At 51.8% G+C, this 16,001-nt stretch overlaps 3 protein-coding genes; 2 read left to right on the forward strand and 1 right to left on the reverse strand.

The window, feature by feature from the left end:
• Nucleotides 1-2,629: 2,629 nt before the first annotated feature.
• On the reverse strand, nucleotides 2,630-3,166 carry CHC_T00002466001 (hypothetical protein). XM_005713723.1 is given in 2 exon segments: nucleotides 2,630-2,875; nucleotides 2,876-3,166. The coding sequence occupies 1 exon segment, from the start codon at nucleotides 3,164-3,166 to the stop codon at nucleotides 2,876-2,878; it is 291 nt and encodes a 96-aa protein (XP_005713780.1). The 3' UTR covers nucleotides 2,630-2,875.
• Nucleotides 3,167-3,301: 135 nt separating this feature from the next.
• On the forward strand, nucleotides 3,302-3,511 carry CHC_T00002467001 (hypothetical protein). The gene has a single exon (XM_005713724.1). The coding sequence runs from the start codon at nucleotides 3,302-3,304 to the stop codon at nucleotides 3,509-3,511; it is 210 nt and encodes a 69-aa protein (XP_005713781.1).
• A 569-nt stretch (nucleotides 3,512-4,080) lies between these two features.
• Nucleotides 4,081-4,335, forward strand: CHC_T00002468001 (hypothetical protein). Its single transcript, XM_005713725.1, has one exon. It carries the CDS (start codon nucleotides 4,081-4,083, stop codon nucleotides 4,333-4,335), a length of 255 nt encoding a protein of 84 aa, XP_005713782.1.
• The last annotated feature ends 11,666 nt before the right edge of the window (nucleotides 4,336-16,001 follow it).

Genomic DNA, 16,001 nt, shown 5'->3' on the forward strand with positions numbered 1-16,001 from the left:
AAGTTATCTGGTTCCTCTCTAATTTTCTTCCACTCGGCATCATAGCATGGCGCATGCGGGCGACATACGGTGGGGTTTCTAAGATTGGCATGGAGGAGCCTGAGAAGGCGGCCACAATGTGGACGACCCGAGATCGAAGATGAAGTCTTGCGAGTTGAGATGAGAGGGCGGGGCGCGGGGCGCGGTAGGCAGAGCGCGGTAGGCAGAGGGGACGGTGAAGGGGGGTGGAGGAGGGTCGATCAGATACACATCAGGGGGTGGGCGGATGATGGCGGGGGATGTGCGTGGTATTTGGGGTAAGTCGGCAGGGTTGCGCACCACTTCGGAATCTGGTTGCCGAGAGAAAGGACGGGACGAAGCCCCGTTTGTCCTTTGGTGACTTCGGGAAACAAAACTTGGGGGTCTTGCCTGCCACGTGTAAAAAAAGACGAGCGTGCTTTTTCATGACGAATTCATAGTGACAGGAAGCCTTTCCCAAGGCTCAGACTACTGTACTGAAATGCAGTCTCTGGTACCTGGGATACTAATTGAGGTCCTCTGGGACATCGAATTAACCAAAGGGGAAGGACGAAGGCGAGGTGAGAGAACGCTTGCATCCGTCTGGTGGCGGGCAGAGTTAGTAACTAAGGAAGTGGTCGAGGGAAGAGTGAAAGGGAAACTGAAATACGTGGCAAGGGAGGGGTTCGATGAACAACAAGCGATGGTGTGGATTCTTCCTGATTATATTCGCTTGGTGGAAGATGACGCCACTCAGTTGCGGTGGCGTTATTATGAGTGCTCAGGACAGGTGAGCTATGAAACAGACGGAGAAAATTTTATTCGCCAGAGCGAAAATGGAGTTGGTGATGGGGAGGCGGTACAAAATTTGCGATGTATAGCGTGGAGGGGAAAGTGGCTACGCTTTTATCTCGAGTTGAAGAAATCGAGCGCATGGTTGTTGGCCAGTTTCAATTCTTTTCTCGGATTGGGTCTGGATCAACGGCAGAACGGCAATGTGCACGTCTCCTAAATACTTTGAGACAGAAAACATTGGTACTCATCCAGAAGCCGGTACCAAACTTCAAACCGCGACAAGGGGATACGGAGCAGGACACACACTACGAAGAGAGCTCTACGGGAAGCATTCGTTCAGTGGTAGACTGCACCTTGGAAGAGTATGAGAACTTGGCCCGCGCTGTTCATTCGTTGTCCGATTCTGCCCAGTTCAAGCCCTCGTTCCAGGAAACCCAGTCTCTCGCAGCGTGCACCGAGCTCGCAGAGATAATTTTCCCATCATGCAAAGATTTGTGCACAGTTATTGGCATAAACTCTGTCGCGGACATGAGAAATATTGTGCGACGGAGGAAAGGAGGAGGAAAAGAAGGAACCGTGCATGAAGCAATTCGCATTATGGGGCTGTATGTCGCAGATGAGACCGATGAGAATTCGGCGGCGGCACTGCTGGTGGGAACATGTATGCCATACGTTCGTCGCAAGGCGACGGTCGATGCCCTTGTCCGAAAGAGCCGAGATTTCGATTTTCGAAGTATGTCGTACACTCACCCTCTCTCATGTTCATCACTTCAAGCAGTTGAACTTGTAAGCAAGGTTTTCGCGGCAAGGCTTTCAGCCACACCGGGCGAGGTGTCGGAGGACGAGGCTGTAAAGACTGTTTTCTCGGAGTTGAAAACGTTCTCTTTCCGGTGGCGTCCGATGGTTCCCCCGAACAGTCGATTCTGGAGTACAGCTACATCCGTTTCTGAACACGTTTGCGGGTCTCTCGAAGTTGAGCTCCCCTACTTCATTATTAGAGGCTTTCAGGCCGTGTCCGAAGTCAGCTATTTGGTTACAGATGAGTACTTGACGCACGTATTTTGTACAAAGGGTCAACCACACATGAGCACCTAGTCACGTATGTCGTCGTAGACACATCTATGAATTGTGAAAGTCTCAGAGACTTCAAAAAGTTGTCGAACGTTTCAGTACAAACGCGTCAAATGATTCAGTGCAAGGCCATTTGGTAATTTTTTTTGTGGTTGAGCTCTTACATGTTATGACATGGAGCTCCTCCGACGCTGGGATATCCTGGCGGTTGGACATGATGCGAGCTGGGCTCTTACTGCGAGGCGTGCGGGTGGTACGTCTGATCGTGGGGTGGATACTGTTGGGAATGAGGTTGGTGTGCGTACGGCTGGGGTTGGCGGGGCGGATATGCAGGTGTATGGACCGGGGGAGACTGTTGATGAGGTGGAGGGGCGGATTGGTGGTTCGGGAGAGGCCTGGAACCGGTCAACCACACCCTCGATCTCATCGAGACCTGCCTCGGCGACTTTGAGGGCTCCTTCTTTTACCCTTCCCTTCACGCTAACGCCCCGCTTTCGGCCAATGCTACAGAGCGGTATAGAGCTAGCGGGACAAAATTTGGATGTGAGCTACGTCAGTGCTCTTAGTTGGTACCTTCTTAGCATGTTTGGGAATGGTGGTTTGCTCTCGTTAATTTCGAAAGGACACTCTGATGACTTCGTCTTTGTTCCAAGCGTTGCCTCGCAAATTTCACTCGATATGGCACCTGACAAGGTTTTTGCCCAGGAAAGAGCAGCTCTTGGCAAAATCGTCCACAAACACACTATGGGCCAGGAAGAGGACGCACTTCTGATGATTGACCCGGAGTCGTTTGCCGTTCTCTAGACTTTAGTTTGTTATATTTACACGAAGTCCAATCAACCAATGCTTGTTCTCTTCCTCAAATGTACAATACAGCCTTCTACCACCGCAACCTACTTCCAGTGCTAACATGTGCCCAGATTTTCGTTGAAGGTGCGTCCCTTAAAATGGTTAGGGCTGGTCAGTGGCGCGCATTGCGCTACAGCCAGAACGCCGTTGTATTAAATGATATTCAAAATCTCTGAGCGTTCGTATCGTTCTGGCCCGTATTCGTCGTCGTCTTCCTAGAGCAAGGCACATCGCATGCTTGGATAGAACGGGACAAGACCCTCTTGTGCGTAAATGTAAAGCCTATTATATATTCGCCAGTATACTTCCCGTACTTTCCGGGCAGGATGAAATAGCCCTTGCAGGACGTAGAGGAGCATAGCCCTGGACCCAGGGCAGCCGTAAGACCCTGTATGGCGAACATCACAGCGTTGATTACATGGGGAAGCCTCTGTGGCAAGGAATTCGATTGCATAAGGGCAAAACGCTGGGGGCTTTCTTGAAAGCGATCGGGTTCATCATCCCATTAATGGATCCCGAATACGCCAATTACTATGCGAGGGAGGTGACAACGATTCTAATACGAGAGTTCCGCTCTCCAGAGGAAGAAATGAAGGTGCTAGTTCTGAAAGTTGTGATGCAGTGTGTGTCTTGTTCCGGTGTTGAGCCAAAATATGTCCGTGAAGAGATCGTTCCAGAATATTTTCGATGCTTCTGGATTCGACGGATGGCCTTAGATCGGCGTAACTTTCGGGCGGTTGTCGACACAACATTGCAGATAGCCATCAAGATTGGGGGGGCGATGTTATCGCGCGATTAACGGACGATTTGAAGGATGAATCTGACCCGTACCGACGAATGGTAGTCGAAATAATTGAGAAAGTGACGGAGAAACTCGGTCTTTCTGACGTTGACAAGGGACTCGAATCTCGCTTAATAGATGGACTTCTATACGCGTCAACCACACCCTCGATCTCATCGAGACCTGCCTCGGCGACTTTGAGGGCTCCTTCTTTTACCCGGGCCCGGAGCCCTCGTTCGTCGACATCTCTGTAAGTCCTCATCACCTTTGTCCTCGCTTTTTTTGCTTCTCCAAACAATGCCCGCCTGATCCTAACACCCCTTCCTCCCCAGCCACGATCTTCGAGCGCGCGCGCTCCTCTCTCAAGTTCTGGCGCAACCTGGAGCTAGCCGACGGCCGCCCGAACCTACGCCGCTGGTTTGCCGCGCGGGACGCCTGCGAGCTCGCCACGTACCTGCAGAGCGACGACTGAACCCACATCGGCGCCCTGCCGCCGCAGATCGGTCCGGTGTCCTTCCTGCGCACGCGGAGCCCGGTGTCGCTGGCCGTCGAGACGGCCCGCAGCAAGCACGTGCTCAACGATGGCCATGAGGGCGCCCAACACCGTAAGCAGGCCGCCAACGCCATCTGCCGCAACCACGCCGCTGTCACGAAGGACGCCATGCGCGGCGTCAAGGGATGCCCGGACGAGTTTCATAGCGTCACGGACTTTGCTTTCAGGGTGCTTAGCGAGGTCGTGTTGGACCCGTCTAAGCTGGAGGAGGCGGAGATCCGGGTTAGGGAGACTGTTAAGACCGAAGAATGGGTCATGCTTGGACATGCTCTTCGGTTTGAACGAGTGAGATGCTGCTCGGAAAAAGTTGGGGGATACATGGTGGTGCAATTCGTTCATTCATTGGGTGACTATGGAGGTAGGATAAACTATATCGGTTCCGCCCTGTTCACTCTTGCCGACATGAGCAGCCGAAATGATTTTTTCGAATGCTGATCGCACCCCTCATGCGATTTTCCCGAGTGATGTCCTCCACTAGAACGAGCTCCGACTTTTTCACCTGCTCTAATACTGCAGCTTCTGATAGTGAAGGCGTGCGATTGTTGGCATGCAGCTTAGCGCGTACTGCTGAACCCGTCTTGACACTGGTCGTGCAAATCCGAACTTTACGTAACCTATCAGGGCAGAAATGTTAGTCTAGCATTCCCGCCATATCATCATCGTCACTGTCGAAATCATCTTCCAAATCTTCTGTTTGATGTCTCCACTCATTGGTGCCGCTTAGCACAGCGCTTTCGCTGCTGTCAATGTCTTGCGGTGCAGAAATGTTTAATCTGGCGAATGTCTCTTTGGAGATTTTCAACACCCCACTGATAACCTTCTCTTTCTCCGATCTACCCGGTAACATCTCTCGCAGCGTGATTTCGGGTATCAAAGATTGGGTCCTCTCACTTTTCACGTCACCACTGACAGCTGTTGCCTCATCATGCGTTGCCGTTGTACCTGAGGATTGTAGTTCGCCCGAACAGAGAACAATTGCCTCAGAAACCGAGCAATCCGATAGATTGTTCGAAGCATTGACGCATGTGATCCAAGAGTCATTTCGTCACCACAATGGCAATAGGCGCAGACGAAGCGCAGAGCAATTCGCAAGATGTTAATGTTGCGCTTGATCTCTGTGACACGGTTTTCGCCGTTCGAACCACCAGTGACGGTGACCTGATAAGTCGCCTGTATCACCAGGTCTTTGCTTTCCGATATAAGAGCAGCCAGAAGCTTCCGATTGGTGACGGATGTGTGTGTATCCCACCCTACAGTAGTGTCAGGGATCTCGGAAGCGGGGACGGATTCCGCATCACTGTGCAAAAATCGAAAGGTGGGTGACGAGTGAGAGCGATGGAAAGAGTCATATTCACTCCAGTTAACCAGTAGAAAGAGGCCGCTCTCGAACATTTTGACCTTTGAGCGATCCCGAGAGATTCTCAAACAGTCGTTAATAATAGTGACGATCCTCTTGCATATGAACAGATGTTTGCGCCTAGTCGGGCAGGAGGGATCCGGAGGTAACTCGGCCTTCACGCACTCGTGATGCATTCGCGCGGTGTGCAGCGTTTGCTTGTCCAAAACACCTGGTTGCAGCCAAGAAGGCTTCGTAGAAACAGAAACATCAATTTCATTGCGGTCAGCATCCCTATCAATAAAGGCTTTGGTTGTTGTAAATTCTGCCGCATATGCTCGTATACTTTCGTCGGAGAGATTTCTTGCGTTCATCACCGCACGTTTGGCTGTACTGAAGCGAAAACTTGCATGCTTTTTGCCCAGTCCGTGTTTGAATTCTGAACGAGATTTGTTATGTTTGAGCCCGAACAAGAGGACGCTGACGACACGCGATGTCATCCGGGGGTCATCCTGGTTATTGTGATAGACATCCATAAACGAAGATAGAGTCTGTGCAAGCGATCTTGACACGGTATCCGCGTTCACTGCCGCATTGATTTCGATAATAACTGTGGGGTTGTCTTTGAGAACGTCCTTTTCCAGGTTCTTAGTTGCACCTTTCCGAGACCCTCCCTGCACCCTTGATCGAGATGGTATTCGCGAACTACCTGCAGAGCTTTGAAGAATGAGGAGTTTGATGTCCTCTAAACTGGACGCCGTATTGGCATTGCTTTTCACTAGGTCTGATAATGTGGCATTGCAGCTGGCCAGCTCTTCTGCCAACCTCTTGTGCATTGCCACTATGGATCGCTGCAACTCAGTGCTCTCAAGCGCGGATGAATTCGATCGGGGTGCGTGCAAGGTAGGGCTCGAACGTGCGGCAGGCTGTAACTCGGTGCTCTCAAGCGCAGATGAATTCGACAGGGGTACCCGCGCAGTAGGGTTCGAACGTGTGGCCTCAGTCTGAGAGGGTCTTAGTCTTCGACGCTTCTCGGCGCTTCCAATTCCGGCCTGTAATGGCAATGGACGCCTCTTATGCGCGGACACTGTACGTCGCAGACCCATGTTTCCTTGTGCTTCTTTTTGGGGGCTGGATGATGGCGAAGCTATGACTTGGAATGAAGGTCCCACAGAATCTGTCCGAAATCGCAAACGGGAAGATCTCCGCCGTGTCTTATCTGCACCCGAAGACGCTGGTGTGTGTGATTGAAGGGAAGAAGGTTCTGTAGTGTGAAGAGGTTGGCGCGGTGATGAAGGAGGCGACGACGTGTCTGGAGAAGGAGGTCGGTGAGATGCGAGAACGGCTGATTTCGCGCGAGGGGGTAACGAAGATCGCAGATTTGATGGAGGAGGACAAGTGGTGCGTTCGGAAGTCGAAATGTTTTCCTGGGGTGTGAGGAGTGCCTTCGAAGTTGAAGGGATGTTTTCGGAACCACTATGCGTAAAACGCCGTACATACCGCCTGAAAGAATTGCCCATCACGTTGGGAAGCGCGGCAAACTCGAACTGCGACTGTTTGTGCAGATCACTTAACTGTTTCGCGGGAAAACATTTTTCAAAAGTATGTATTAGTTGATTGCAAAGACAGCTTCTACCATGCCCGCCACTTCCACCATTCGCACGCTGCGCCGCCCGCGCGCGCCACCCCCGGGGCCGATGTGCCGGCGCTGCGCGCCCGCGCCGGCCTTCGCGCTGCCGCCGCCGGTCTTGGTGGGCGTGCTGGCGGTGGTGTCCGTGTCGGTGACGCTGGCCTTCAACACACTTCTGCCGCCGCGCGCGTCTCGCTGCCGCGCCTAGCGCGCCGCCTGCGCCTGCTGCTGCCGCGCGCGTCGCGCCGCGCGTCGCGCCGCCCGCCGCCCGCGCCCGCCGCCGCGCGCCCGCCGCCCGACCCCGTGGCCCAGCTGGACGGGCTGCGCGCGTGCGCCGTGGCACAGCTGGACAACGAGCGCATCGCCTCGGCCGCGCGCCTCTCGCACGACGACTTCGTCACCCTGCCCGGCCTCCAGCGCCGCGAGCTGCTTGCCACCGCCTTCGCCGAGATCGCCAACGCCCCGCCGCACAAGCGAGCCCCGCCCGCGCGCACGGTCGCTCCCGCCGTCGACGCTTCCACCCCCGCCGCAGGCGATGGCCGCGCCGCCGTCAGGCCGGCGCGCTCCTTCTGGAACGCCGCCGAGAGCGTCAATGGTCGCGCCGCCGCGCTCGGCTTCGTGCTTTGCTTCGCAAGGGAGGTGCTCGAGCCCGGACATCCGTCGCTTGTGGACCAGGTCGTCGATGTCGTCGTCCCTATCGCGCAGAAGACGCCCCCGTTTCTTGTCGCCGTCGTCGACCAGATCGTCGACTTGCTCACGTGATTACCGCGCGGAGGGCCAGGGGAGGGAAGGCCCGCGTTTGGGGACTATCGTAGTGTAGATACGCGTCGTAGAGTAGTGCGCGTGGTACTTGTTCGTCCTATCCGCTCGCGTTGACGCCGGGGGGGGGGCGAGGGAGCCCGTCTCTTGCATGTTGACGCCGAGTGCCGTTTCGAGGGCCGAAGGTTTTGCCGAAACGCCTCCCGTGCTCGACTCAAGATCAGTCTCCATCCCAACAACATTCGGAATAAATTGTTCCAATTTCTCCCTCCCGTGCCTGCGCCGGCCGGCCAAACTTCCACTACCCCATCCCATTCCCTTACTCCCACCAACCCACCACCAAAAGTTTGGGAAAACCTAATCGCCCTTATCAGCACTTGCGAACAGCACCAGGCAGCTACTTCCCTCGCCAAGAAAGTGCTTGTCCTCATCAAGTCTGGAAAAGTTGTCAGTGGTGATTTTTCTAGTAGCGGAACGGAAGGCCCCGACGGTGTGGATCCCAAAGACCCTCACACCTGGTCTATGAACCACTTTGCGAACATGCTAGAATCAAAAACTTGTCCCTTGTCAAGAAAATCGCACGATGTGTTGACGGCCAAGGTTCTCATCCCGTTTCGAGGGCGCGATGAGGAGAGAGCTCTCTGCGCATGGTTATCTTCAGAGGGCAATCTGAAACAGTTGCAGGGCATTTGCGATACCATGCTTTCCCTGCCCCCGCTCACATTGAAGTCATTACACTCGGCCATCCGGTCTCAAATGAAAAATATGACCGCATGCAGAGTCAGGGACAACTATCTGGTGCAGACGTGCTTCAGCTCCCTTTCCAAACAAGAAAATTTTTTAAAGCAGCAACGGCTTTGCCATCGGCGAACACAAATGTGGACTTGTGGCTTGATTATCTGGATTTCGAAAGGCGCATTGCACGCGAATCAAAGCTGGCAACAAAAGTCAACTGGCAGGCATTGAAGACTTTAGACGCAAAGCGAGGAGAGCTCTTTACAGAGAGACAAATTCTCCGCAACCTTGCATGAAGAACAGCGTGCTGCTCTGGAGCGTGTTGGTAAAACGCTTGGGACGCACCATACTCGCACTGATAGATGTCAGACCTCTCAATGACTGATTCTAACACGGGCCGTTTTATCCATCGGGCTGAAACACATTCAATGCAATACAACATTACGCTCCACTGTTCTACTGCGTACTACCAACTCGCATGTCTAAATTCCGAGCATTGTGGCGAGCCTTTTTTTGCCACAGATCTGTCTCAGAAGCAGCGCATGTTTTGCCAGGTGAAGCCCACGATAGTATGGGTGTGAGGGGGGGGTAGGCGGGCAAGTTGATTTACCGCACAGCATCTTCAACAGTGCTATCGCCCTCTTCGACGAGTTCGGCGCGCTCTTCTCTAGTCCATTCATCTTTGGTGCCGATGGAGACTTTTGAAGCACTGAAAAGGCGCTGTTGGCATATGACGGCAATGGCCATCATGCCGGCACACAGCCAGAAGACGGTGGTATTCTCATAGTTTTTGTACAGAATGAGGCAGACTATGAGATTCAAAGGAAGACGAAAGTAGTTCATAATGGCGGATCGGGTGACCTCGGGAACATACTTTGCTCGCATGGTACCCATAGCCGGAAAGTACAAACTGCAAATGACCTCAAACGCAAGCAGAGCGCCGTACACCTCCCATACATTGGATGATATGGTGGTGACGACAAAGCAAACGACGCCTATGATGTACATATTGCGCATGAATAGCTCAGCGGGTTGTGTCTTCATAAGAAAGACGAATAAAATGCTTCCAATTATGAAGCAAACCATGAAGGAACTAAAGATCATGCCATGCGGAATCTCGCCAAGTGACATGGCATGCGACGCGGCCTGTAGCGCCGGGGTCCAACTGAAGACCATGAGATACATGGCAGACTCAAAGCAGGACTGAATGATGCCGACAAGCAAGATCTTCTCATCGGCAATCATCATATGCCAGGCACTGCGCAAGCCGCCGGTGACGGTCTGCCTACTATCGCCAAAGTTCTCGGACCAGGACAACATGACAATGAGGCCCGTGGCGGCGAGGATGACAGCGGCCGTATCAAACGGGGTGACCTTTCCAAACTGGGCAGCGACCATGCCAGCAATCTGGCCTGCGACAATGGCGACGACAGCATTCCCAAACTAGGCCTTTGAAAAAGTGTCGGCGATGAGGTTGGGATCAAAGCCGCGGTTGTTATGCTCCGACACAAGCCACGACTCAAAGGCCGAGAAGAGGATGCTGGTAGCAATGCCCGCCAGCAGCCTGCCGACCATCAAGGTAGCAAAGTTCGGCGAGTGCTTGGTCATGCAGGACAGGGCGTACGTGATGACGAAGACTAGGACGTTAAACTTGCGGCCATACTTGTCGGCGATGGAGCCGATAAAAGTGCCGAGGATGGCGGACGAGCCAAAGCCGGCGATGAAGAGCTGGGCGATCTCCTTCCCGTAGCCGTACGCGGCGTACAGCGCGTAGACGTAGGGCCCCTGCAGCCAGTCGGCCGCGATGGCCAGCAGGTAACGACCAGTTAGTTGTTCTGGAAGGCTGGTGGTACGGCAGGCGCTCGGCGCGCGGGCCCAGGAAGAGGGCGTAGCCGCGGATCACCTGGGCGTCGATGTCAAGCAGCGCATCTGCCAGGCCCAGGCGGCACAGGGCGTCGTGTCTTGGACGGTGTTTGGACGGCGGGTGACCACGCACGTGTGGGGGATCGTGGCCGGGTGGTGGCCGGTGGGGGATAGGGCGGCGGTGAGGTGGCGGGGGCGGGGGGGTGTTGCATGGTGCGCGCGGGGGGAAAGGACGCTAGAGTAGAGCAGGCAGCAGACGACGAGGATGGAGAGCGTGCGGCGCACGATGGCGCGTCGCGGCTTAGTGAAACATCGAGGTCGAGGCCGCACGCATGTCCCACGGCGACGCACGCTGGTGCCAAGCCTGCGTCCAGCGTAGTAGCCTCGTGCAGAAACCGGCGCGCGACCTCGTTCTTGCCGCACGCGAAGGAGTATTAGCTGACGGCCATCCATCTGACGGCGCTCTTCGGATCACGGTCCACCAGCCAGTGGGCTTCTTGCAGACGAAGAATAACGGCACCCGACTTGCGAAATTCGACGAGCTATGAAGAGATGAGGGAAGGCCACTCCGGTGGCACTCCGCACAAGAAACGGCGGGGGGATGCTACTGCGGTGGCACTCCGCATGTGATACGATAGCACTGCACGGTTGACCCAGATTTCCGCCCTGCTGTACCTACTGTTACCAAAAACGATACAGGAACCAAGCTCCCAAACAACACGGTTACAGATAACATATACGGTAAATCCACGCCCGATGGATGAAAGGAAGACGGCAACCACACTGATTTCAGTCCTGCCATCCCCAGACCGGCATCAGCCTCTCTGAGCTGATAGGTCACTATAAAGGCAGGCCCGAACCTCAGAAGCGCTGCCATGGTAAACAGAACAAACGTCGCTGCTCTTTTTCGCAGCAAACCAGGAATGCAAAACGCAAAAGTAAAGAGAAAGCCTAGAGAACATAACTTGGGCGACATTGCTTCGAAGTCAGAAAGCGAAAACAAAGCAGACAATAATCGTATCAATCTCGCCTTCATCCCAGTCTCAGGCACCCCGTTAAACGAAAACGGGTGCGAAGCATGCCGCTGCGAAGCTGAATGAATGGTGAGCAGATGCGGTTGTCCATCGTCATACAGGGACGCATTCCACGGTACCCCATACGCAATCACGCAAACCTCAGGAGCACTCTTCTCAGACTGCTCCCCTGTTCGCTTCTCGCAGTTGGACGATAACCTCTTCACAACACCCAGTGGCACTCCATCAACACGAGCCTCCAGCTTGGACCCCTCCATCACGCGTTGAGGCCCGACAAGCCGCACATGTGAAGACATCAACGCACCCCACCCTGCGCCGACACTCTGGGTCAAACGGGATGACACGGTCATTGCGTAGTCAGATATACCATGAAGGTCTTCCTCATCTGATGAGTCTTCATTGTCGTTCCCCATGTCAGACGCTCTGACGGCCTTACCATCGTCTGTAAATAAGAGACGATTGGCACTAGGCATTGCTTTTAGCAAGTCCAGTTTTCGCCTCTTGCGTTTCCGCATCAGAATCACCTCGGAAACCTCATAAATGCTGTCACCCGCCTCGTTAACATTTGACGAGTTAATTTTGTGATTGCAAGTCATTTCCTCGCTTTTAAACAATATTTGGAATGTTCATAAACAAAACTTCTGTTGTTTCAGAAAAAGTGGCGATGTACCGTTCATAGACAACATTGAGAATGTTTCTTTGGTCTATATGTATTGCCGCCACACATACAATAGTACTGTCATTAATGCAATCTAATTACCGTCTTTGGACAATAATAGTAATGTTTTCCATGTCAAAAACATTGCTTTTGGACAACGTTTCGTTATTTCTTTAAAACTATCGTCCAAAAACAATACTTTTTATTGTTTTTCACGGTTTTGCCTCCGCAGTGTACAAAGCTATCTGACGTTACTGTTGAGAATAAAACAACAGATTCTTCTATACAGCAGTCCGTGACATTCCCGGGCACAACTGACCAACGCCTCACGGCCAACACTTCCATTAATGCCCCTTTTTCTCAGATCTATCCGCCATTGGCAATCCTGCCATGGTAACACCCTCTTCAAACTCCCCCTGCACTTCTTCCATGTCTTCGGGCACAGTTGTACCAATATGTCCTTCTCCGTTCTCGTCCAGCCACTTCACTGCAGAAATACGGCCGTCCATCCACAAATAAGTAAGGCCAGGTAGTCGGCTTCTTGGTTTTTTCAATGATCATTAAGTTCACTATTGCCTGAGGGTCGCCGTCTAGAAATGCGCTCATAGGCAAACAGACAAGAAGAATGACCCCCGCAATAATTGGTAGATACATAATCTTTAGCTTGGTGGAAGAGAACGAACCAAAGATTACTCCACGTTTTTCAACAAACGCTTGTTCTTCAAGGTTTTGCACAACTCCTAACGTGCTGCTACCACCAACGAATCCTGTCGCTTCCGCAGCAGCAAGCCCCAGCTCAACCATATCAAGATTACTATACCCGCTGAACTACGGTATGTGTGGATCCGAAAGAGTGCAGTTCTTCGCGGCGGCCCCGTCTAAGAATGCTTGCATGAACACCTCATTGACATTGTCATCGAGCTTAGTAGCAAGAACGTTTTCAAAAATTTGCCTAAACTGAATTTTGGACGTGATTGGAGCCCCTGCCGCCGTATACATCATGAGGAGGGTGCTGCCTCCACGTACAAATTCATAATCAACGTTTCCATTCAGGGGCTCCTGGTTCGTAGGCGTTGCAGACACGCACGACGAAAAGACACCTCCCAGTTGTTCTCTGCGCCTCTCGGGCATTGAAATTAGGCAATTCCCGCTTCGGACCCTCGTCAGGCCATCGTGTGCGTACTTGACGACTACACCGACATTGTCGGATCTCAATGGAGTCACTTCTTGGCTAAAAAACAGTAGAGAGAGCTGTAATGCAACTGCTAACCCGTGCAACAGAATTGCCTTGCATATGCGCCTCCGAGCGACTTGCTGGGAAGGTGTTGTACTGGTCTTCATAGCCTTGCTAATGCTGATTTCGGGTTGCACTTTGAGCCACTTTATCCACGTGTTGAAATTGAAGATTTCATTGTATGCGACCATGTCAAAGTAGTTGCCGACTTGGAGTTCGTTTTTCTCTCCGCGATGACGAAGTAGGCTGACGGTGACTATATTGATGAGAGAGATGATGATCAGGGTGAAAAGTGAAATGAAAGAGTTTTCCAATGCCTCGTTGCTGAAGAAAACCTCGGAAACGGGGAGCGAAAACTTGATCGGCACAGTATTTTGCTCCATGACGCTATTTTCAAGAGCGGGTCCCACAAGTGATGAAAGCTCAAGCTTTGGATGTGACTGCTTGCAACGTAGAGACTGTGCAAGCGGGCGATGGCCTGAGACTCCACATGATGTATTTAAAAGATCTTGGGATATACCTACGATTTTGGTGTTGATGCAACGAACACACTATTGCTAATATCATCCGGTTAGGATTCGAGACGCGTTTCTAGAAACCCACAAGCCCCGGTGTCAAGTGATTTCTGTTTCCAGAGTGGAAAATTTTAAACGTGATAGAGACAGTACGTACGGGTCAGAAAAAGAGCTCTTCGAAGCCAACAGGCGAGAATGTCATAGCAGATCAGGAGGTATCTACGAACAAAAGAATATGTGCCTTCAGTCCGGTGCAGCAAAAAAACGAACAGAACGGAGGTCACAGGCCATTCTATAGTACACATTGATGCCACGACGACAAAGACTACGTACTTTACTACTGTACTGGACTGCTGTACAGAAGGAGGGACAAACCGGTAGGCAGCATTGACAGGGAGTTGCTGTCATGTCAGCAATACGACAGCAATGACTTACCCACACCCTCACTAAGTATGGTAAGCGGGAGAGTTCATGAGCCCTGTGATGAATACTACCTTTTCCCTCGCAAAGTATGGTAAGTGGGAGAGTCCATGAGCCCCGTGATGAATACTACCTTTTCCCGGTCATTTTCAGGATAGTCGGGCCAAAAAGCTTTCTTGAGAAGTCTTGACTTCATGTACCCTTGGTACTGAAAAGACCTGAAGATGAACAGCAAAGCTGCCCTCCCCACCAGAAATATGTTCTGTTTTGTAGTAACGTACAGCCAAAATGGCCTTCTCAAAGCCGAGCGGTACTCTGCTGCATACAATCATTGGATCAAGACGCAAAACAACCTGTTGGCACCCAGTCAAGTCAACTGGAGCTGGACACTATATGTACACGGGATGCATTTTCGTCACCAATAAAGATTATAGTCTGGAATCAGGACGACAAAGTTGGAAAGTGGCCTCATGAGACTCAAGTAGTCGTGTAAACATTGTCGAAGTGTTGTGGATTCAGGCTATCTGCCTTGTTGTCTCTCCCCTGTGTAATTCTGTGTTGACCTCACTTGATGTAGTCGGTGCCCCGCAATACTGTGATCATACTATAATTGCGTGGCTAATAGCAATAATTACCTGTCCGTCCATGTGCATCTATGTGAGTCAAGACATAGCTACCTTGTCCACTGCATTGGTTGACTTCCCTTTTGTGTACCTCGATACACTTTTCTACAAGTACTGTAGGAGAACGCGGAAATGGATGAGGCGACACCGATTTGATCCATCTCATCCGATACATTAAAGGTCACGATCGACCCAAAAAAAGAGAGAAATACCAGGAGAACACTCTCGCCTTGGTAAGAATTTTCTACTTCGACCTATCGATTATTGTCTACCCCCTTTTGTCAGCCGACATCCGTGGTGAAACACGCAACATGAAGAAAGTGTGATTGTGTCCTTTTCCCTCTTCTGTTTATAGTTGCTACTCTTGTATTTATACTACTACGAATGTTTGTAAAGGAACAGGTATCGGAGACGTCGAGCCAGTTCATGTCATGGAGAGGAAGGGTAACTATTTGCGGAGTGTCCAGGACATTGTCGATTATTATCTGACATTTGGCACGTATTGTTATTTGGCAAGTCTACAAAACATTATGTGTATTTCTAAAATCGCCTCTTCCGCATCCGCTGCCCTCCACCGAGACTTTCCGGCAAGGGCCTGTATAATATAATAGCGCATTCGTGTACAGTGCTACATTATCTACTCCTGACACGCTGGACGAAATCAACGTGCTTAAAAATTGCCGTCCTTCTTGATGAAAGATTCATTACAATCCAGCCACAACTCTGCGTCTTTCAATAAATTTATCATCAAGAGCATGCATCACCCTTATTTTCTGTTACCAGGAACAAATCCTCTCGCCATGCCCAATTCCATCACAACGAGATGTTCACACCCCCTGAACATCCGTATACAGTACCCTCGCGATAACTGCAACACCTGGGGAGACCCCCCTCTGTTGCAGTTACCGCGTGGTTTCAGTTAACAAGCCTTATGATAGGGCCTAGCATCCATCCCATTAGATTCTAGGATCCAACACCTCAAAATGTTATTTGAAAAACATGTATATATTTTGACTATCTTTGGCCGTCGACCATCTGTCTTTAGCGGTGCGCAGGGTTATTAAAATGAACAGAGTGACTTACTTGTGTTGAATGGTTTTGCAAAGCGGTTCTTAAGTTGGACACACTTGGGGTTGCAGGTTGGGTGG

The sequence above is a fragment of the Chondrus crispus genome, genomic scaffold (assembly GCF_000350225.1).
Source record: "Chondrus crispus Stackhouse genomic scaffold, scaffold_14, whole genome shotgun sequence".
NCBI lineage: Eukaryota > Rhodophyta > Florideophyceae > Gigartinales > Gigartinaceae > Chondrus > Chondrus crispus.